The sequence below is a fragment of the Neoarius graeffei genome, chromosome 3 (genome assembly GCF_027579695.1).
Source record: "Neoarius graeffei isolate fNeoGra1 chromosome 3, fNeoGra1.pri, whole genome shotgun sequence".
NCBI lineage: Eukaryota > Metazoa > Chordata > Actinopteri > Siluriformes > Ariidae > Neoarius > Neoarius graeffei.
In genome coordinates, this window is record NC_083571.1 from 52,532,834 (window position 1) to 52,557,443 (window position 24,610).

A 24,610-nucleotide genomic window follows, 5' to 3' on the forward strand; every position below is an offset into this window, starting at 1 on the left:
AAAATTAAAAATGGCAGAAAATCCTAAAGGCTGAATATGACTTCATAGGGTGCGATGGATTCGGCTTGAGCCAAGGATTCCAGAGATAGTGGAATTTTGTTTCTACCCCAAACACTTCATGAGATATGAGCCAAAAGTCATTTTTCCTAATTATAGCGCCCCCTAGGGGCCAAGTTGTTCCAAATTTTTTGTGGGTCTTTCTGGTGGCGTCTGACATAATTCCACTAAGTTTCGTTAAGATCTGTCAAAGGGCGGCCGAGATATGAGCACACATCCTCTTTCACGTCTGCGCAGCCAAATTTGATTGGCTGCCACGGCCAAACGCTTATGAAATTCGAAAATCCGTGTAAGTTTCTTGTGCAGGTTCGTCGGCAGTTGCTATCTACCAAGTCTGGGACAAATTGGTCAAAAATTGAGGGAGGAGAAGCATTTTAATTGATTTTCACTTAATTCAAAATGGCGGAAAATCTACAGGGTGCAATATGACGAGACAGGGCGCGTTGGATTCGGTTTGACCCAAGCATTCCAGAGATACTAAGATTTTGACGATCAGACGTATGTTTCAAAAGTAACAACCAGAAATGTACCTGCGATTTTGACCTGTTGGTGGCGCTAGAGAGTTTGAGGTGGTGAGTTGAAATTTGGTGACAAGACCCTTGAGGCAGCCTAGAATCAGTCTGCCAAATTTGAAAACCTCTAGTCATACGGTTCTATGGGTTGCCATCGAATTTCATTGATTTTAACAAAATTCAAAATGGCGGAAAATCCTCAAGGCAGAATATGACGTCATAGGATCCGATGGATTCGGCTTGACCCAAGGATTCCAGCGATAGTGGAAATTTGTTTCTACCCAAAAAGCATCATGAGATATGAGCCAAAAGTCATTTTTCCTAGTTATAGCGCCACCTAGCGGCCAATTTGTTCCAATTGATTTGTGGGCCTTTTTGGAGGGGTGTGGCATCATGCCACCAAGTTTCGTTAAGATAAGCCAAAGGGCGGCCGAGATATGAGCACACTTCTTGTTTTGCGTCTGCGCAGCCAAATTTGATTGGCTGCCATGGCCAAACGCTTATGAAATTCAAAACACTGAGCATAACTTTTGTGTGGCTTGGTCCAGCTATCAACCAAGTCTGGGAATAATTGGTCAAAAATTGAGGGAGAAGCATTTTAATTGATTTTCACAAAATTCAAAATGGCGTGAAAAATATCCTGCGGCAAATGACGTCATAGGGTGCGTTGGATTCGTCATCGCCCAAGGATTCCAGTAATACCAAGTTTTTGAAAATCGGACATATGGTTCAAAGGTTACAAGCAGAAATGTACTTGAAACTTTCACCTGCTGGTGGCGCTAGAGGATTGGGGGTGGGGACCTAAAATTTCTTGAAGGCAATCATGAGACTGTCTAGAATGTGGGTGCAGACCACTTTTTGGGAAAATCCGACTAAATTTGCAGAAGGAGAAGCATTTTATTGATTTTCACAAAATCCAAAATGGCGGAGATTCTATTCTGTGTACATGACGTCATAGGGTTCGTTGGAATCGTCTTGGCCCAAGGATTCTAGGGATACCAAGTTTTGACAATCGAGCATACGGTTCAAAAGTTACAAGCAGAAATGTACCTCAAATTTTGACCTGTTGGTGGCGCTAGAGGGTTTGAGCTGGGCATCTGGATTTTTTTTGTGGCGAGTCCTGGGATAGACCAGAATCTGTGTGAAAATTTTGAAAACATTCCTATGAAGGCTGCCGAGATATGAGCTCACTTCCTGTTTGGCGTCTTTGCAGACATGTTTCATTGGCTGCTGCGGCCAAATAGTTTTAAATTTCAAAACACTGAGCATAACTTTTGTGCGGCTTCGTCCAATGATGCCATGTACCAAGTCTGGGAAAAATTGATCAAAAATTGAGGGAGGAGTAGCAATTTAATTGATTTTAACAAAATTCAAAATGGCGGAAAATCTACCAGGTGGAATATGACGAGATAGGGCGATATGGATTCGATTTGACCGAAGGACTCCAGAGATACTAAGATTTTGACGATCGGACGTAAGTTAATGTGAGCGTTCAAAGTTGTGACTGTGGTTGACTGTCTGTGTAACTACAGTTCAGTTTAACGTTCGTTTTAACATAATTCAATTGGCATTGCAAAAACAAATCATATATGCAGCCAGATAATTAATAGAATTACGAAGTGCAGTTATTTTTATACATAGTTTTGTTTATATGCTGATACATTTTAGTATTGTGTATACGTGCTGAATATTTCAAGTTTAAGAGCACTTTATAGTTAATAAAATAACTGTTCCAGTAATGCTTTGTGCTGTCAGGTGTGTGTATTTATGTTAATGATCAGCTATTTAAAAGTGATGTCACTGTCCCTTTAAAGACCCAAAAATGTTTTGTTTTGTCCTCGTAAGTCACACATTTGTCAAAAAGAGAACTGTCCGCGTAAACCACAATATGATTGGGGTGCTGTGTATGAAGTTGTGTAGCTCGTACGTGAATGCTGAAGTGACCTAAATTTTTTTCAGATTTTTTGCAGTGTTTTAATCCAATTCCCAATTGCTCTAGGACCTCAGGAAAGGGTAGTCCATGTAAACCACCACTGGGCCTGTTCGGAGAAAAAGTCCGTCTAATCCATATAAACCTGTGTGTGTGTGTGTGTGTGTGTGTGTGTGTGTGTGTGTGTGTTTCCAAAGAGGAATCAGTTCCACGAATCTTGTGTGTATTGACTCCAAAGAGTTCAGTTCCTCAAACAAGTGTGTGCATACTGATTCCAAAATTTCAGTTCCTTGAACATGGACAGGATGTACTCTTATGACTATTCTACCTGTTGTAGAGTCAACAGTATGGATACTCTTATCAGATATCTCGATGAACGAATCAACAAGTCAGGTTCCTTCTCTGGGACAGATTGCATGGTTGGCTACACCGCTTCCACGATCGTCCAGTCTCACTGGGCTGGGCTCGCCATCTTGGATCCAGATTCTATCTTGTCATTCAAAAAACCAGTCAGAGTTCCAATGACTGAAAAACTCAACAAAACTTCTTCACCTTCATGCTCACAGCTGAATTTCTGGCAGAGGGTAAACTGAGAAGTACAGTGAAATGAAAATAATAATTTCATTTATGTTCTTTACAATTTAATTCCAGAAACCAGGAGCTGATTAAAGGCATGTTCACGGGAAAAAAGATTCAAGTGGAAGAGTGAGTGCAGAGGAAGCGCATACTTGAAAGATGCTCTACTCTGAGATGCATAATGTGCCCTCTATAGGAAGTTGCATACCACTACATCTATGGTATATTAGTTGCCCTATTTTCATAGGGGTTACAGAATTCACAGAACTGTTGATGGTAACAATACCAAAGGTGAGGAATACCCGAGAATCCAAAAAGAATAGAACGATGGCATTAATTGTACATGCATCTAAGATCATGCTGCGTATATTGAAGAGAAGGGCAGAAACAAAAGCAATGAGTTACATCGGGATGACACAGTTTGGGTTCAAGAAAGGATGTGGGACTTGAGAAGTAATAGGTTGTAGCAGTTCGTAGGGGTGGAGCACAGAAAAGACGGCAGGCCAGAATTAAGTTCCACAAGAAAACTCTTTATTTAGTACTTTTCAGTAACGATTCACTCTCTCAGCCACACACACACACACACACACACACACACACACACACGAGTTGTCATGTCAGGGAGAGAGCTTCCTTCCTCTGCTCTCTCTCTCCTTATATAGGGCGTGGTCACTGGGGAAGACACACAAACATAGATTAACCAACATCAGGTGCAGTGATTCTGTTACTTACCCTCCCTGGCTCCGCCCTCCAGGCACAGACCGATGCTTGACCACGCCCCCGCTGCCACATACCCCCACCGCCTGACTCAGGCCAGGCAGCCGTCCGGCCTGCAGCTGACACCCCCCCCCCTTGACGGGAGAGGAAGTCCTCCACGACCATCTGCGCCTCCGGCCTGTAGACCACCTTGAAATTAAAGGGCTGGAGTGCCAGATACCAACGGGTGATCCGCGCATTGGCATCCTTCATGCGGTGGAGCCACTGGAGGGGCGCGTGGTCCGAACAGAGGGTGAAAGAGCGCCCCAGGAGGTAGTAGCGGAGGGCAAGGACTGCACACTTGATTGCCAGGCACTCCTTTTCGATGGTGCTGTAGTGCCCCTCATGCACCGACAGCTTCCTGCTTATGTACAGGACAGGGCAGTCCTCCCCCTCCACCTCCTGGGACAGAACGGCCCCCAGCCCTCTGTCCGATGCGTCCGTCTGCAATGTAAAGGGGAGAGAAAAGTCAGGGGAGTGTAACAGTGGCCCCCCGCACAGTGCAGCCTTCACCTCAGAGAAAGCCCGCTGGCATTGCCCCATCCACTGGACCGGCTCCGGTGCCCCCTTTTTAGTCAGATCAGTCAGCGGGCTGGTGACGTCCGAATAATTAGGTATAAACCTATGATAGCCAGCCCCAGGAACTGTCTCACCCCCTTTTTGGTCTTGGGCCTCAGGCAGGCCCCAGTTGCTGCTGTCTTGTTAATTTGGGGACGCACCTGCCCGTTGCCCAAGTGGAAGCCCAGATACCGTACTTCCACCCACCCAATCGCACACTTCTTCGGGTTGGCTGTGAGACCCGCCTGCCTCAGCGACCTAAGGACGGCCCTCAGGTGTTGTAGGTGCCGCTGCCAGTCATTACTATAAATAATAATGTTGTCTAGGTACGCGGCGGCATAGGTGGCGTGGGGGCAGAGGACCCTATCCATCAGTCGCTGGAATGTAGCGGGCACCCCAAACAGCCCAAAAGGAAGTGTGACAAACTGGTGTAAGCCGAACGGTGTGGAAAAGGCCGTTTTTTCTCGGGATAATGGAGTCAAGGGGATCTGCAAATAACCCTTTGTCAAATCCAGTGTTGAGTAAAAGCGAGCCATGCCTAGTTGATCGAGCAACTCATCAATACGAGGCATTGGGTACGCATTGAATTTAGACACCGCGTTGACTTTTCCACACAGAACCGGATAGTCCACACAGAACCGGACCGACCCGTCGGTCTTGGGTACCAAGACCACCAGGCTGCTCCAGTCACTGTGGGACTCATCGTTGATGCCCATTTCGAGCATGGCCTCGAGTTCTTCCTGAACCATTTTTTTCTTGTGTTCGGGTAACCTGTAAGGGCGGCTGCGCACTACCACCCCCGGGGGCGTCTCAATGTGGTGCTCTGTGAGGTCGGTGCAGCCGGGCAGGGGCGAGAACACATCCGAAAACTCGGTCTGCAACTGGGCGACCTCCGCGAGTTTGGTCAGGGAGAGGTGGTCTCCACAGGGGACCGGAGAGGTACGCGATGCCAATGTTCCCTTTTGAACCTCCGGCCCCAGCTCCGCCTTCTCTGGAACCACTGACACCAACACCATGGGGACCTCCTCGTTCCAGAGTTTGAGCAGATTGAGGTGGTAAATCTGTAGTGCCCCACCCCTGTCCATTCGCCTCACCTCGTAGTCGACATTCCCGACTCGCTGTGTGACCTCAAAGAGTCCTTGCCACTTGGCGATTAATTTGGAGCTCGATGTGGGCAACAGTACGAGAACTTTATCTCCCGGTGCAAACTCCCTAAGGCACGTACCCCTATCATACAGGCGGGTTTGCCGTTCTTGGGCCTGCCATAAATTCTCCTGGGTTAGGTGTGTGAGTGGGTGGAGTTTTGCGCGCATGACGACCCCGAGGCCTTCCTCACGCTCTTCGAGCAGGCAGCAGAGGCCTCGAGCTGGCCGGTGGAACAGCGCGCGGTGCGCCTCCGCCCCCTGCTAACGGGCGAGGCACAGCTGGCCACACTACAGGTCCCCGCCGGCTGGTCTATGCGGACCTCCGCCAGGCCGTCCTCCAGTGGGTGGGGTGCACCCCTGAACAACAGCGACAGCGCTTCCACACTCTGCGTCTGGAGGAAGTCGGCTGACCGTTCGCGTTTGGCCAGCAGCTCCAGGATGCCTGCTGGCGGTGGGTGAGGGCTGACAACCACAACGCCAAGGGGATCATCGATCAGGTGGTACTGGAGCAATTCATCGCCTGCCTACCAGAGGGAACCGTGGAGTGGGTCCAGTGCCACCACCCAGCGTCGCTGGATCAGGCTGTTGAGTTGGTGGAGGACCATTTGGCGGCTGTTCCGATGGCAGGACAGCGGACAGCCTCTTCTTCCCTCTTCTCTCTCTCTCCTTCTCTCTTCCTGTGTCTCGTCCTCGCCCCGTTCCCCCAACGAGGAGGCGGGGGCCGGCCCCACCCCAGCCGGTCTGTTGCACCCAAGGTGCCGGCCCGTTGCACCCGTGGTGCCCTCCCGTTTTTCCCTTCTATGTCTGTCTCTCCCCCCCCCAGGTGAGTGAGCCCCAGAGTGCCGGTACAGAGAGGAAGCCTGGGCCGGTTTGCTGGCGCTGCGCGGAGCCGGGCCACCTCCAACAGCAGTGCTCGGCGATGGAAGTGGGCGCAGTGGTTCGGATCCCCAATGTGCCAGGAGCCGCCCTCGATCAGGCCGGAGCGTATCACATACCGGTGAGTATCCAAGGGGATACATATCAGGCTTTGGTGGACTCTGGCTGTAATCAGACCTCAATTCACCAAAGCCTGGTGCAAGACGAGGCACTGGGGGGAGCACAGGGGGTGAAGGTGTTGTGTGTGCACAGGGATGTTCACAGCTACCCTTTAGTGTCGGTCCACATTCTTTTTCGAGGGGAAAAATTTAGAGTAAAGGCGGTGGTTAATCCTCGCCTCACCTACTTGATAATTTTGGGGACTAATTGGCCAGGATTCGGGGAGTTAATGAGCCATCTAGTGAAGAGTGGGTCCTGCCGTAGTTTAGCAGGGGGAGGTCCCAGTGTCGCTTTGGTGGGAGCAGCTGTCACAGAGCCGTCTACGTCATCTCCGCGTCAGAGTGAGGCAGCAGGCTCCTCCTCCCTCTCTTGGGGAATTCCTTGTGGATTTTCCGTTAGAGCAATCGCGAGACGAGTCTCTGCGGCATGCGTTTGACCAAGTGAGAGTAATCAATGGTCAAACGCTCCAGCCAAACGCCACCCCGTCCTTCCCCTATTTTTCTATTATGAAGGATAGGTTATACCGAGTGACGCAGGACACTCAGACTAAAGAGCAAGTCACGCAGCTTTTGATTCCAAAGAGCCGCCGGGAATTGGTATTCCAGGCGGCGCACTTTAATCCCATGGCTGGACACTTAGGGCAGGATCAGACACTAGCCCGACTAACGGCCCGGTTCTATTGGCCAGGGATTCGCGGCGATGTCCGTAGGTAGTGTACGGCATGCCGCAAATGCCAGTTAGTAAATCCAGCGGCCATTCCAAAAGCGCGTTTGCGCCCTCTCCCATTAATCAAGACCCCGTTCGAAAGAATTGGGATGGATCTCGTTGGGCCATTAGATCGGTCAACACGAGGGTACCGCTTTATTTTAGTTCTGGTGGACTATGCAACGTGATACCCAGAAGCAGTGCCTCTTCGCAATGTCTCAGCACGCAGTATTGTGGAAGCGCTCTTCCACGTCATCTCCCGAGTTGGAATCCCGAAAGAGATTCTGACTGACCAAGACACCTCGTTTATGTCACATACACTGAAGGAACTGTATGGGTTATTAGGTATTAAGCCGATCCGCACCAGCGTTTATCACCAACAAACGGACGGTTTAGTTGAATGGTTCAATCACACCCTCAAGAATATAATTAAAAAATTCATAAGTGAGGATGCACGTAATTGGGATAAATGGCTCGAACCCTTGTTATTTGCAGTGCGAGAGGTCCCCCAAGCCTCCACAGGGTTCTCCCCATTCGAATTGTTATATGGGCATAAGCCGCGCAGCATTCTAGATGTGCTGTGAGAAAATTGGGAGGAGGGACCTTCACCTAGTAAAAATCAAATTCAATATGTTATAGGTCCATAACATATTGAATTTGATTTTTACTAGGTGAAGGTCCCTCCTCCCAATCCCAAAAAGTCGTCATGCGGGCCCATCTTGGTGAGGGGAGAAGGGCCCGCGGCGGTGGAGGTGGTGGACCCCGCCGACGCGAGGAGGTGCCGGAATGCCTGTCGGTCTTCCTGCTGCGCCAGCAACAGGGCGTCGAACCGGTGCTCCTGCTCCTTTCGGAGGGTGACTAGCACCGGGTGCTGGTTCTGCTGGGCCGTGGCGAGGGTGTAGACCTGGTCCGCGAAGGGGGATGACTCTATGGGGCTGTTCTTTTTCCTGTGCTCGAATCCCGGGTTTCGGCACCACTGTAGCAGTTCGTAGGGGGGAGCACAGAAAAGACGGCAGGCCAGAATTAAGTTCCACAAGAAAACTCTTTATTTATTACTTTTCAGTAACTATATTCACCATCTCTGCCGCATACACGCACACGATTCGTCAGGTCAGGGAGAGAGCTTCCTTCCTCTGCACTCTTTCTCTCTTTATATAGGGCACGGTCACTGGGGAAGACACACAAACATAGATTAACCATCATCAGGTGCAGTGATTCTGCCACTTACCTTCCCTGACTCCGCCCTCCGGTCACAGACCGATGCTTGACCACGCCCCCGCTGCCACATAGGTATTATGAGAAGGGTATGTGAAAGATCATCAGAACATGACAATGACATCTATGCTTTGCTGATTTTGAAAAAGCTTTCGACAGAGTGAACTGGGTCAAAATGATGGAAGTATTAAAAAGAAATTGGGACTGACTGGAAGGATAGACAGATGATCATGAAACTATCCCTTGACCAGAGTGCAAGAGTAAAAGTGGGAGGAGAATATCACAACCATGCAGTGTAAGCAGAGGTGTGAGACAGGGCTGCTTGTTGTCACCATTGTTATTTTCAATTGATGCTTAAAAATATATGAATGAGTTACTTGAAAAGTTGAAAATGAGTTTGATGGAATTAAGGTAGGTGGCAGAGTACTAACAGATGTGAGATTTGCTGATGAGCAGGCAATGTTAGCAACATCAGAAGAGGGGTTACAAAGAATCATGAATGCACTTAATGATGTGGCCAACAGATGGGGCATGAAGATTAACATCAAGAAAACAAACGGAATGAATGTGTCGAGACACAGTGGTGGCACACTGAACATCTACATAGAGAGAGAGAAAGTGGAACAAATAAGTTCAAATACGTAGGAGCACTAATGACAGATGATGGAAAATGTGAAGAAGAAATTAGAGCAAGAATCGCCATGGCAAATAATGCATTTACAAAGAGAAAGGAACAACTCACTAAAGGTCTGAATATAAAGTTAAAGAAAAGAATGGTACAGTAAAAACACTAGTGTGGAGTGTATTACTGTATGGTGCAGAAACTTGGCCCTTGAGGAAAGCAGATATAAAGCAGCTGAAGGCTTTTGAAATGTGGGTTTGGAGATGAATGGGGGAAATCAGCTGGAAGACCAATGAGGAGGTGCTACATATGGTAGATGAAAATAGAACTATGTGAGAATAAGTAGAAAGAAAAACTGGGTGGGACATATCCTAAGAGGAAACGGACTATTAAAAAAAGTGATTGAAGGTAGAACGACAGGCAAAAATCCCAGAGGAGAGAAAAGACTTGGAATGCTGGATGTGATAAAGGAAAACATCTACAGTGAAATGAAAAGGAAGGCAGAAGATAGAAAAGGATGGAGAGAATGGATGCCATGGACCTGCCATCAGGCAGAACACTAAAGAAGAAGACATGCATGGCCAGTGTATTAGAATAGTCATGTGAAATGCGTTTTCAGGTATGTTATTATGGATGAAGATTATTTCTAATACAAAGCTAAAATACTCATCTGGATGGAGATCCTTTTCATTTTAAAATGCCATTTTAATTAAAGCATATAAGTATGGACATAACCTATGTGTTTTCCTCCTAACCTTACTTGTCAGAATCACAATCATTTGTAGCTTTGAGATCTAAGATCTTGTTTGGACAAACTCAAGTAGCCACATCTTTCTCGAATTGTTAATAGGTTTCTACTGGTAGGTTAGTCCAACCTGCTGATAAGCAATCTGTGTTAAAATGTAGCGAGTTGAATGTAAATAAATAAATAAAAATTAAAAATAAAAGGGGGGTGTCATAAAGATACTATATAAATACTGGTTATGGGATTATGGGACTACTTCAGAACAACTGTAACAGTTCTGGACAAAAGCATATGTGATTCAAAAGCATTGATTTAGAGCTGAACTGTTGCCATTTTTTTTGTTTTTTGTTTTTTTAACAAATATAAAATTTTTTATGTTGCTCATATATCCCAGTGGAAATCATTATATGATGTGTAATATGTCATAGGATAATCCACTACTTTCTTCATGAACATTTTTAACTGCATCTGGGCAAGGTGTACTGTAAAAAAGCAATACAGCTTCCATCTTCTATCATTGTGGGTGCGAAACCAGCAATGTAACTCAGAAATCATTAAATAGCTGTACTTATTCTTGTGAACAAGAAATGAATCACTGTTATAACTCAGTCTTACAAGATGATTTATCATCAGGCTGTGACATTAAAAGGAAATGAGAACACAATTAAATGGACAGGATAAATAACCAAAACAAATATGAGTGTCTCATCAGCCTGTGATATCACACCTTCTAGTCAGCAGAGGTCATTCTTACCTTAGTATGAAGTGAGATTAGTATGAATGATGGCCTGCACTCATCCCTCCACCTGTCCTGCAGCTGCAGGGTTCTTCTTTGTGGGGGAAAAAGGACAGAGTCTGCAGTAACAGTGAAGTACAGGTATCGATGGCCAGTGGTTCCATCAGCTCTCGAACAGATAAGAAGTGCTATCTTTGTAAAGTTACACATAGGAGGTTCATATAAAACATCACAGAGAGGAATGAGTGAGAGCCTTCATTACTACTTTCAGGCACTATGAATGTCGAGCAATGTCTCATGTCACTATGAATGTTGCAATGTCCAATGCCCCTTCCATCATCCAGGCTTTTGTGAATTCCTGAACGACCTTGGCATGACGTATGATTTTATGATCATCTTATCCACTGAGCAAGAATACACAAATCATGCATCAGAGAGAAGAAATGTGAATTTTCCACGCTTCAGTGAGTGGAGCTGGACCAAACAAAGGTAGAAGCAGTAATTTCATGGCCACAACCTGAAAAAAAAAGTTTTTGTTTTGATCATCACTGATCACAGAAACCTTGAATGCATTAAATTATTAAAGACACTGAATCCAAGAATCATGAATCTGAATGTCTTCATTAACTCAAGCTGGGGTCCAAGAACACCAAAACGGATACCTTGGTGAGACTCCATAATGGCCCCAAAGGACACCGAGCTGAACAAACAAATAGGCAGTGCCCGAATAAGCATACCTACATACTATTAGCACATAAAAAGCAGAATGGAGGGTGTCTTAATAGCCAGTAGGCATTTAATAGTAGTTGAATGGTACCCGGATGATCCACGACATCCACAGTATGCAAATGTACCACACTATGCTATAGCATCCATCTATTCATCCATTAGCCATAACTGCTTATCCTGTGCAGGGTCACAGGCAAACTGGAGCCTATCCCAAGTGACTATGGGTGAGAGGCAGGGTACACCCTGGACTAATCGCCAGATCATCGCAGATATGTTATAGCATGCTATCCCATCTTCCAGCTGGAGCCTCCGAATAATGGAAGAAAAATTCCACTCGGAAAAATAATGTATCAGGAATTGTTTATACACATACATATACTGTACACACACATACACTATATATATATATATATATATATATATATATATATATATATATATATATATATTATGGCATGCCGTTCAGGAAATTAATCTTTGAATATATTGAATGAATCCCCGAATATAGTGAATGAAACTTTGAATATATTGAATGAATCCCTGAATATATTGAATGAAACTTTGAATATATGGAATGAAACTCTGAATATATGGAATGAAACTTTGAATATATTGAATGAATCCCCGAATATAGTGAATGAAACTTTGAATATATTGAATGAATCCCTGAATATATTGAATGAAACTTTGAATATATGGAATGAATCCCTGAATATACTGAATGAAACTTTGAATATATGGAATGAAACCTTGAATATATGGAATGAAACTCTGAATATATGGAATGAAACGACGTCATGAAGGCAATGCCGCCGTCCTGCAGCAAAAATGAGTCAGTCGGCTCGGGATTTGGTTGCGGCTATTTTAAACAATAAAGACATTGTTAACACTCTGGCGAATGCTTGTGGTTTTATTAGTGTTTACTTCTTTTATGTGCAACGAAGCTACGGTGACAAAGTCATTTCCCTCGTGGATCATATTTGTATAACGGTATTTTCTGTATATAAAACTAATTTGTAAATTTTGTCTGTCGAGTTTTACAGCGTTTCTCAATATACTCTAATACTCTCCTCTGAGTCAGAGTTTTTCTTGGGACCTGTTGTCTGTCTGCCGAGCTGTGGGAGCGGGGGCAGAATATAAAGTTTCATTCCATATATTCAAAGTTTCATTCAATATATTCAAAGTTTCATTCCATATATTCAGAGTTTCATTCAATATATTCGGGGATTCATTCAATATATTCAAAGTTTCATTCAATATATTCGGGGATTCATTCAATATATTCAAAGTTTCATTCAATATATTCGGGGATTCATTCAATATATTCAGAGTTTCATTCAATATATTCGGGGATTCATTCAATATATTCAAAGTTTCATTCAATATATTCGGGGATTCATTCAATATATTCAGAGTTTCATTCAATATATTCAGGGATTCATTCAATATATTCAGAGTTTCATTCAATATATTCAGGGATTCATTCAATATATTCAAAGATTAATTTCCTGAACGGCATGCCATAATATATATATATATATATATATATATATATATATATATATATATATATATATGCATGCACCTGAACTGATGCAGTGTGCATTTCATGAACAAACGTGGGAAAATGTATCCCTTGCTCATGGGAAAGATGTTACTGTGTTTCAGAAGGGTCAAATTATTGGCCTGTATTAAGCAAAGAAAACAACCCCGTTTACTTGTGATGTATACATTCAGGGGCGGTCCTGGGGGCGGTCCGACCGGGCAGCGGCATCGCGGGTGGGGCGGCACGAGCGCGGGCGCAAAAAAAAACAAAAACGGTCCCCCCCCCCCCCCCCCCCCAAAAAAAAGGTCCCCCCCCCCCCCCCCCCAAAAAAAAGGTCCCCCAATAAACCCCCCCGAAATAAAAAAAAAAGGTGACGTCATCAGTGTGTGTGTGCCTAACTTGTCGTCGCCCCATAATATGCACAATCCCGCCAGCGGAACGTTGTACTAGTCATCAAAAAGACTTTACTACCATAGTACTACACTACTATGACATTACACAGAGTCTTAAGTAATACATTACGACTTGATCATTGCCATTCTGGTAACAGCAAATTTATAACGGGCCGTGTCCGCGACGTACAACACATGACGAGAAATGTTTAAACGACCATGTAAAGCTGTTAACGTTCTGTTGGCTAATACAGAGACCAACGCGGGGGGGGGCGCACGAGCGCGGGTGCGAAAAAAAAAACGGTCCAAAAAAAAAAAAAAAACCCGAAAAAAAAAACAAGACGGGCGGGGGGGGGGCGCCAGCAGGGGGTTTCGCCCGGGGAGTAAATCACTCTGTATACATTCACCATTCAAACATAAACTTCATCTCTTTGCGCCACCATGCAAAGGGCAGAGTCGAGTACTTCCACACCGACACTGGTTTAAGATGTCTAATGCTGTCAGATGAGAGGAAATGCTCAGAGCAACAAATTGTACTTGACAGTAGAGAGTGTAGCCTAAATTTGGGCAACTATACATTTAATAGGCCACTGTATAATACTATTTTATTGCAAGTAAAATATATATTTATCTTAGTTTTTATAGAACACCTTGTATTTATACTCATTCGCCAGTTTACAGTTATACCTGGTGTGCTTTGTAAGTGTACAGTTACTGACTGTAATGGATCTATTGCTCTGCAGTATTTGTCACCCACCTTCTTCCTGTCCAACAGTGGAAAGGAACCAACACAGCTGACTAGATATTATTTTCATGGTGGATATTTCTTAACACAGCAGTGACACTGACAAGTTATTTGAATGTTAATGTGTGTGGCACTGCTACAAGTGAATCTGAGATTTTTATCTTCAGTGTTATGGCTGAGCTGAGAAACAATCCACAAACAAAAATATCCGGTCAGGAGTGATGCTGTGCTTCGACACTGACCTCTGATGAAGAATCAGGGGAAACTTAAAATAAATTATGCTCTTTTCTTCTTAATATAGTTGCATGTTTTATACCACTCTGATGACTGTTTGGGAGCAAGATATTCCTGTATGACCTCAGAGATAAAGGTGTGTGCATCTGGAAGGGAGGGCTTTGTGTGGCAGCATTTCAGCTGCTTACAAGCCATGTAGATACAATCTACAAAATTAAATACACCCAGACACATATACCCCTCTCTTTATTACCTCCAATCATTTTTCATATACACAAGTGTCTAAGTGTGCATGTATTGGTGCGCTTTCAAAAAATAAAATAAATAGGCATTCACCTACACATGTTGCTGACAGTAGTTGTGGTGTTTATGTACTTATGTTCACTACTAAATTGTAAGCGAGAAAGGAAGAGTGTATTAATTTCTACCACTCACCACTGAATTCAGGTAAGGGAAAACTTCAAGCCATTTATGATTCAAAATAATGTGTTGTATTTTTCTGAATATAAATATTTGTCTAAAATTAATTTTACAATAATCATTGCTAATATTTTTTAAAAATATTTTTGTCATAATTAATCACTGTTTTATGCTTTTCATAATAATTATTATATATTTCATAATTATTTCACTGATTCAAACTAGCTTCATTTACCTTACATTTTAATGTACAAATTTACTCAAATCTAATATTCTGGTAATCTAAATATTTTAGGTAAAGGATTTATTCATATTTTCTGAAATTATATAGCAAATCTTGCTGATTGTGAAACAAAGAACAACATCAAGTTTATTTTAGTCCGCTAATTTGATTGGACAAGTGCCATTCCATAGATGCTGGTATTTAGTATAACAGCACTGTTACATTTCACTGTTTGTGTCACTCAGCTTGTCTGTTCCCCACATACATTTCCAATTATAGCAAAAGATCTTTACATTGAAACTGATAATACACTCAGTGCGGGCTGTTAGTCACTCTTAGCATCTCATGGCAATCTGCAACTCTCTATCCAGCTGTGGCTTCATTGGGAAATATTTTAGCTGACGTAGCAAAAATAAACAAAATATTTAGCCATATTGTGTCTGAAATGTAAGTAACTGAATAATAAGTTCTTGTTTAGTGAACTGTTATATAAAAGCAACATCACATTCACAATAATGCTGTTGTACCGAGTATTCACATAGCTGATTACCTGCAGCGAAATCACAGTCACGCTGTGTCATATTCAGTACAACAGCACTCTTTTTCATGTGATATTACTTAATTCAGACTCTAAATTGACCGTAGGTGTGAATGTGAGTGTGAATGGTTGTCTGTGTCTATGTGTCAGCCCTGTGATGACCAGGCGACTTGTCCAGGGTGTACCCCGCCTTTCACCCGTAGTCAGCTGGGATAGGCTCCAGCTTGCCTTCGACCCTGTAGAACAGGATAAAGCGGCTAGAGATAATGAGATGAGATGAGATTACTTAATTCACTGGTTAGTGTGAATGCAGTTTGATATCATTTTACCAATATGTTATGAACTAAATGTTTCTTACATATGTTTCATTGTGTCATGTCAAATAACCACCGATGACTGTAACAGTTTTTCATGTGTAGAAGCCTGAATACTTATTGTAGCAGATAACAGCTTTGTTAATCATCATTTTGCATTTGCTTGTTCATTTTAACTCAGCCAGAAAAGGCATTAGAAAGAAAAAGAAAAATTCGAAGAGCAGCACTTTTCACCATGTCATTTTCATCTAGGTTTCCTTGTGGTGCATCCTTCTAGCGGCTTTTGCAGATTTTCATCTCAGTGGCCTGTCTGTGACTTTAGTAAGTGGCCGTTATAAACTTGTAGAAACCTTGCACTTTACACAAGCTACACAGTACACACTCTGTCTCATTGTGATTTGTTTTTCAAGGCTGCTCTGCTACGATACCACTTCATGGCTTGTGATCATAGACAACATATATTTTGAGGAATATTATCAAGGCGTGATCATGAACAACTCATCAATGTCGATGGTAGACAATTATTCGTACTATTATAACCCGATTCCCTATGACTACTGGTACGGTATAACAGACATTCTTCTTCATGTTCATCATGATGGCCTGATGATCAGCGTCTCCCTCGTCACTGGTGTGTGTGTAAGCCTGCTGCTTTTCATTTGGGCTTTTCTTGTTCTTTACACTCTCCACAAACAAGGAGGCCAAATTTCAACCTTCATCATCCTCCTCATCATCAATGACTTGGCTGAGCTGCTCCTGAGTGCAATTATAGCATCATATTTAATAGACAGCCTTGTAAAGTCCAGTGCTACAAGATCTTTCAATTCTTCCACTGAAGCGTATTTTACAGATATCAGGATTTTTATTCGTTTATTTATTACATGTAGAATCTGTGGTCTTTTCCTCCACCAACTTGTGGCTCTGAAGAGCGTGCTTTCTCTCAAACACCAGCTTCGCTCTGCTCATGTCTTCTGTCCTCTATGCTCCACCATTTCCTGTATCATTCTGTGGCTGATTGTCTTCGGATTGCAGTTCATAAATATGTGGTTCAATGTGATTTTTAGCTTTTTGCCTTGTTGCATTTTAGTCATCACATGCATACTCACTTGCAAAGCCTCTCCTGCATCTGACCACATCAAGCCCAGCTCAGCAGTGCTGATCGTTTCCACATTCACACATCACTTTCTGCACAACAGCTGGCCTTGTGCTTATCTTCAAATTTAACTCTGGTCCATTTTACTTTTATAAACCAGAGTCACATCTCTCAGCCTATTTGATCAGAGTGATCTCGGACCCCCTGCTGTGTGTACTGGTCTGTAAGGAGCAGCTCAGGGTTCATAAACAGCAAACTCACACAGACATGAACACTGATCAGAGATCAGTTTGAGGTGAAGACCTGAGTCTATGAAGATATCAGAAAATACCAGAAATGTTCTTATGGTTGTCATCATCAGGCAGCTACCTTCTTGAGAATTGTGGATAAAATGGCAGTTTGTAAATGAAAAGAGAAGTGAAAAATCTATGACATATCAAACAACAGCAACACCAGGAAAAAATCTTGTGTGTGTGTGTGTGTGTGTGTGTGTGTGTGTGTGTGTGTGTGTGTGTGTCATTGTAACTGTCTACATTACAACATCGCAAATATTACAGCAGATATTTGCACCACTGGAACTTAAGCTCCCTCAGAGCCAAGATTGAATATAAATTTCCATCAAAATACTGCTTTTAATTTTTAAAATTTTGTTATTATTCTGCACATACAGTATTTATTCTTCCTCAGTGACTGGGATTATATCTACATTAAATTTTTTTAGTTAATCATAGGACAGGGAGATGGCTTAATTTGGGATTAGGGGACTCTTGATATATATTTTTTTAATTGTGTCAACAATGTGTGTACAGTAGAATTAATTCTATGTGCTTTATGGAAATTTTCACATTGCCTTCATGGAAATTATGATTATTGTGTTTTAATTAACTTCAATTAACCACAATTGCCTGGTCAGATATTAATTCTTATAATCTTATTCTGCTTGCTATTCACATCGATTAATAGCAGTCCTTAGTGCTTTTAGGAACAGCATTTTCTTTCATCATTTGCAATTCTTCCTCACTTACAGTGACCGAGCGATTGGCCAACATTTTACTGAGTTGCTCGGGGTGATTATTGAGAAATAGTCTGAATTTCTCAAACAATCAGTGCACACAATATTCTTTCATCGCTTGTGTATTTCTACTAACACCAATTAATTTGATGTGGATGCCAAAAAATAAACATTTTATTTTACGATAGCGATGTATTTTTTATCACTGTAAGACGTGGCTTTCTCCTTCTAACACAGTTATACCAACTCCCCCTGATTATTGCTTTCAAAAAGATGTGGAATTGTAACAAAAATAGATTTGCTCATTGGGGGATAAATGTTGATATTTCACATCAAAAATAAAATCAGAAAATGTATAGAAGAGGATTGTATATTCAATGCTTGTGTAAATTGCTGCTGTTATGAAGGACATCCAGTCAATAAACTGCTGTGTAAAAATGGTGTTGCACTTGAAGAAACCTGAACTAATTTTACTGATGTGTTGAAATTATTATTTGCTCAGGACACAATACCAGAAAAGATTCACCAATTACAGTCATTACATCTTGGAAAAAAAGGGGGAAAAAGTTTGACAGGTTCGTCACATGGGACTGCACTGGTAGCTCAGAGATTTAGGTTCAAACTTAACAAGGTTTTTAACTCTCAGCCGCTCAGTTCTATTCTTGATGGTATTGTACCACACAAGTTGTTTGTGATAAAATCATCTTCTGAATAAATAAACATTATCTGTTGCTCAAGAGCATAAAGAGGTTACAGTGATCCCCAGAACACAACAAGACACAGAAGAGTTAAAAAAAAAAGTGTATTTTATATAAAAAGGAGAAGAGATGTAAAAGTAGAAAAACAAAAACAAACAAACAAACAAAACAACAAAGTAATTTAGTCAGGTTTGGCTATAATTTTCGAGCAGTTGTCGTGTGGTTCAGTGAGGGACCAATAGGCTTTGGATCAACTGCAATAAAGTAGCAACTGAAGATTATTATTATTATTATTATTATTATTCCCACTGCATTACTAGTTATTCTCTTTTGTTCTGAGTGTTTTAAAATGCATCAATGACAAGAGCTCTTCGAAACATTATAATCATTTACCATTTAATGTCACTGATGCAAAGGGCAGATTAATGACGGTGTTTTATTTGAAACGTAAACCCACAAATTCAGCAAGTATTTCATGCAGTAAATACCACAGATTACATTAAAAAATATATTTTAAAACTTAACAAATGAATTTAAAATAACTTAATTTTGCAGAAATGGAAGTTTGGTTGTCTGTGTGTCAGCCCTGTGATGACCTGGCGACTTGTCCAGGGTGTACCCCGCCTTTCGCCCGTAGTCAGCTGGGATAGGCTCCAGCTTGCCTGCGACCCTGTAGAACAGGATAAAGCGGCTAGAGATAATGAGATGAGATGAGAAATGGAAGTTGATAAATGAATAAAATAACACATGGATAATAATAATAATAATAATAATAATAATTGTTGTCTTCATTGTCATTATCATTTCCATTGCATATTTTTCACCCTCAAGTCTAAGGCTTTAATAAGTGTTTAAAAAATGATCATAAGTATTTTGATAAACATCATCAGCATGAATACCTCTGAAAAAAAGAACACGACAACAAAATAAAACTATATTTAATTGATTATAACTATGTGTAATATATATATATATATATATATATATATATATATATATAGATATAGATATACTTGGATTAGACTCTAATACACTGATACTGTATATCAGTTTATATAAAAGTGTTAGTAAAATGAAATATTTAGAAAAACACCACGATTTCACAAAAGTTGAATCACAGAGTCAACAGTTTAAAGACATGTGGTTAAGTTAACATGGGGCAGCCTTCGGCTGAGGCGCCCTTGAGTGAGGCACCTAACCCCAACTGCTCCCCGGGCCCTGTTAGCATGGCTGCCCACTGCTCTGTGTGTGTGTGTGTGTGTGTTCACTGCTTCAGATGGGTTAAATGCAGAGAGGAATTTCACAAGTATGCATGCGATGAATAAAGTTCTTCTTTCTGACCAATCAGATTCAAGAATTCAGCAGTGGTGTGGTATAAATGACACATGATACCATCTTTCTCTTTTCCTCTTTCAAATTTTTATTCCATCTTCTACAGGCTTTCACTCACAGATGAAACATTCTGTTCGATTTAAGTTCAATCCAGGTTACCAGAGTTCTGCACAAAACTGTGAGTTATTTCACATAACAGTGATTTTTTAAATGAATGACTATTTGTAGACAGGATATCAAATCCTGATTAATTATTTTCAGAAATATGTTGCAAATAGTATTGATGAAATTGCATTGTGTTGATGTTTCGAATGCCAGATTTTTTCAGCTATTAGAAAACAACTTTTGATTTGTCCAGCTCCATTTGTACTTAGTTACATTATGAAGGTTTCATTGGTCTGCTTGTGTAGTGTGATGTGAATGTGGAGGTGAAGTGTTTGGAAGTTCTCATCTCATCTCATTATCTCTAGCCGCTTTATCCTTCTACAGGGTCGCAGGCAAGCTGGAGCCTATCCCAGCTGACTACGGGCGAAAGGCGGGGTACACCCTGGACAAGTCGCCAGGTCATCACAGGGCTGACACATAGACACAGACAACCATTCACACTCACATTCACACCTACGGTCAATTTAGAGTCGTGTTTGGAAGTTATGCAAAACAATTTATTTTAAATGACAAAAAAGAAACTACTTTTAAATGAATGCTCTTATTCTGGAACATTAAAAAACATGGGCGTTTCGACTAAAACACACACACACACATTTGGACACACCTTGTAATTCATTGTTTTTTTCTCTTTATATTCATTAAAAGACACTTCATGTTTTAAAATTAGACTGTCATTTCTCTTTATTTAGTTGAGCGGCTCTTGACATCATAAAAATCAATGCCGTTGTGGAACAGGGCTATTTACTGGATTTTATTATTCACTATTTATTAACCGGGCGGCACGGTGGTGTAGTGGTTAGCGCTGATGCCTCACAGCAAGAAGGTCCGGGTTCGAGCCCTGTGGCCGGCGAGGGCCTTTCTGTGCGGAGTTTGCATGTTCTCCCCGTGTCCACGTGGGTTTCCTCCGGGTGCTCCGGTTTCCCCCACAGTCCAAAGACATGCAGGTTAGGTTAACTGGTGACTCTAAATTGACCGTAGGTGTGAATGTGAGTGTGAATGGTTGTCTGTGTCTATGTGTCAGCCCTGTGATGACCTGGCGACTTGTCCAGGGTGTACCCCGCCTTTCGCCCGTAGTCAGCTGGCATAGGCTCCAGCTTGCCTGCGACGCTGTAGAACAGGATAAAGCGGCTAGAGATAATGAAATGAGAATGAGATGAGACTGTTTATTAACCTCAAATGCATTAAGAAGGCAAGAAGTTACACTAATTAACTTTTGATTCGGCACACCTGTTAATTAAAATGCATTCCTGGTGACTACCTCATGAAGCTGGTTAAGATAATGCCAATAGTGTGTAAAGCGGCATCAAGGTAAACATTGGCAACTTTGAAAATTTTAACTATGAAATATGTTTTGTGTTTTTAATGTTTTTTTTCTTTACCACATAATACCATATATGTACCATATGTTATGTCATAGTTTTGGTATGTTTTCCAGGTAAATATATTGTGTGACTCCAGTTTGGTTTTCAGTCAGTTATTTTCCTCTGGGTCATCAGTGGTGTTGGTAAGTGTTGTAACTGAAATACAAACATAATTCTAGATATAAGTATAATTGTAAAATTATTGTACCATAGCACTTTTGAATTCTTAAGTTTGATTGGTAAAGATTTTTGATTAATTTTCTGTATTGTAGCTCTGATGATAGTTCTGACTATAATTCAAATCACAGTTTATATTAATGCGCTCCTTTTAATCCATTATCATTTCCATAGTAACAGCTCTTTCACAGGGACCTGTATGTAGTACATTCTACATCACTGACAGTTAATGATAAATTAATAAAAGAAAGTTATGTCATTCAAGAAAGAAAAATGTAATTATTGATATGGTGAATGAGACATTTATTTAACATTAATGGAAACAGTTTTCAGTGTCAGGGCTTTGTAACCATGGGAAAATCCACAGAACAAAGGCAAAGACTGCTTTACAATTTCTCTGGAGCATGACAAGCTGCATTTTCTGTTTTATTAACTTAAAACCAGAGAGAAAACAGAGGCTGCTGAGGGAATGTTTGTATATAGCGACGATAACAGAAATGTACAGGATGTAGTCATGTGGACTTTCCACAACATGAAGTAGAAATAAAAATGTCTAAAAATAAGACATACCTTTCTTTTGCAAATTTAAAATGGTAAACACTGCAAACTGCTGTGGTGTAAATGCAATAAAACACTTCTGAACATACTTTTGATAAAAAGTCATCAGCTTCATGTCATGTTGGTCTGTTTCAGGACTTAAGTATTGATTATTTATAACCGTGTGTTCGAAAATGTTTTATTTCTTACACATACCATACTTTATTACAGCACAAAAAGAAGCAGAAGAGAGAACAAGCCATGTACATGTACAACTGTGACCAACTTTTTCCCAGATGGTATTTTTATGAAAACAAAATGATCCGTTATTCCATCTTCTTCATCACTGGTGAATGTGTGGGTTTTCCAGCTCTGCTTTGGGCTTTCAGTATTCTGTTCCAACATCATAAGAGTGGAGGTGGAATCTCCTTCATTGCCATCTTCCTCCTCCTCAGTGACCTGCTGGAGCTGATTCTGAGTCCAGTTTTAATGTACATTTGCAAAGGATTGAGTATTTGTATAATTTTGAGAGACCTGTTATTGGGAGCGAGGCTCTGTGGGTATCTACTTCACCAGCTGGTGGCATTTGAAAGCATTCTTACTCAAAAACATCCATCACTTGCTGTTCTTTTCTCCCCAACCTGCTCTGTTATCCTATGCATCTTTGTGTGTGTGTTCGCAATTGGGTGCCAGTTCCTTCCAATATACTTGCCTGTTATAAATGTATTTTTGTGTGTGTTACCTGTAATTGTGTGTGTAGTCACCTGTATAGTGACTTGTAAAGCCTCTGCTGACACCAACCAGGCCACAGACAGGAAGCCAGGCGTGTTAGTGCTAAGTGTTGCCATGTTTACGCTGATCGTTTTATATGTGCCGTTTTACTTGCATTGTGTTTTTTATCTACCTTTTATGTTTGAGGTTCTGGTGAGTATGAGGCTGATTTCAGAGCCCCTCCTCTGTGTTCTCGTCTGCAGGGAAAATCGCAGACATCCCAAGTCTCCTGGAAGTTCCGGGAGTCTCCCGCATATTGATAGCGGCTCCCTGATGCCCGCAAACCGGAGAATATCTCCCGGAATCTAGAGCAAGAGCGCGCACGCGCAACATTAATGTCTGCATCGCGCATGTGACGGAGCGCGAGAGAGACTGCGTGTGCGCCTGTTCCTGTAGCGCATGCTCGACAAAGAGCATCCTGATTGGCTTATTTTGCTGAGTCAACCAATCAGCTTTTTTTTTGGGGGGGGGGCATAGATATACATAGAAGACTAGATGCCTCGTCCCCGTTGCCCGTCAACGAAGTCGAACGTCCGCACATGGCGGCCATCTTACCTCAGACAGCTGGCTTACCCATTACATTGTGTTGGTAGCGATATGTACTTTTCAGATGACCGTAACTTCCTCAAATTTCAATCGATATTCAAACGGTTTGGTTTGTTATATAAAAAAAAACAAACGGAAGTATGTATTTATGATATTAATGATGAATAATCATTTTATGTTTAAAAAAAAATACATGCTGAAATTCCGATGCTGTGAGAAGCCCAACACTGCATACTTATGGATAACTGCGGCCTTAGGACAAATAACCATACAATTTATTTCCAATTTTTAGTGAAAATATTTTTACATGTGATAGGGCTGTAGGGGAAGCTAAAGTTAAATAAACAGCTTACTCACTTCTGAAACTTCAGAAATACTTCATCCACCTCAAAAACCTAATGCACTCACATCATAGCATAATAACAAATGCAAACTCACATCATAGCATAATAACAAATGCACTGTCCGAGTAAGTAATAGTATAAAACAGTGACAGCGACTCACGGTAGTTTGTGACAAAAAAAGCCCGGCTGCTCATATCAGGAACTGTATTGGACATTATTTCACTAAGTAAATAACGCTACCGATTATCCTTAAAAAAAGGATGTATTATCTTACTGGTGAAAGGTGATCCCGCGTGCCCTACTTTCCAGACATCGCCGGTTCGAGCAACCGAAAGCCGCGCAGAAGTCTGGCATCTCGTCACAGTAATTTAATTTCCTCTAGAAATCATAATGTAAGTTGCTTTAAGTTAACCAACCCGAAAAAGAAAACCATGTGCAAGTGCAACTTCAGTTATTGAAAATATTATCTCATGACCTTCCATGTAAAATTACTTGGTGCTACGAGCTAGCCTAGCATGAAACACAACTTTGACAAAGCTGCAGTAAGTCGTTTTGAAGAGAAAAAGGTACGATTTTAGCATGTTCAAGCACCCAGAATTACAACCACATTAATAATGTTTTAAGAAATCAAACCATTTGTATATACGTCAGAATTTCAGCAAGATAAGAGTATAAACATTTAAGCATCTCAATGGTCTTACCTCAGTGTACCGCAAATTCTGTGGAAAAGCTTGCCTGTGGTAAGATGGCCGCCCTGTGCGGACGTTCTGGAATACGCGGTGAGGCATCTAGTCTTCTATGTATATCTATGGGGGGGCATGACTTTTTTCCCATCGGG

At 41.8% G+C, this 24,610-nt stretch overlaps 1 protein-coding gene and 1 long non-coding RNA gene across 2 annotated transcripts in view; one reads left to right on the forward strand and one right to left on the reverse strand.

Moving 5' to 3' along the window:
• The window catches only part of LOC132882573 (FACT complex subunit SPT16-like), a 43,262-nt gene extending 26,563 nt beyond the window's left edge, over positions 1-16,699 (reverse strand). Inside the window, exon 1 of the mRNA XM_060915666.1 lies at positions 16,615-16,699. Within this exon, the coding sequence (XP_060771649.1) occupies positions 16,615-16,699 (85 nt within the window). The remainder of the gene's footprint in view (positions 1-16,614) is intronic.
• A 3,275-nt stretch (positions 16,700-19,974) lies between these two features.
• On the forward strand, positions 19,975-23,503 carry LOC132882828 (uncharacterized). Its single transcript, XR_009654243.1, has 3 exons — positions 19,975-20,046; positions 21,472-21,540; positions 22,343-23,503. It is a non-coding gene; the product is annotated as an uncharacterized LOC132882828 (long non-coding RNA).
• Positions 23,504-24,610: the final 1,107 nt, after the last annotated feature.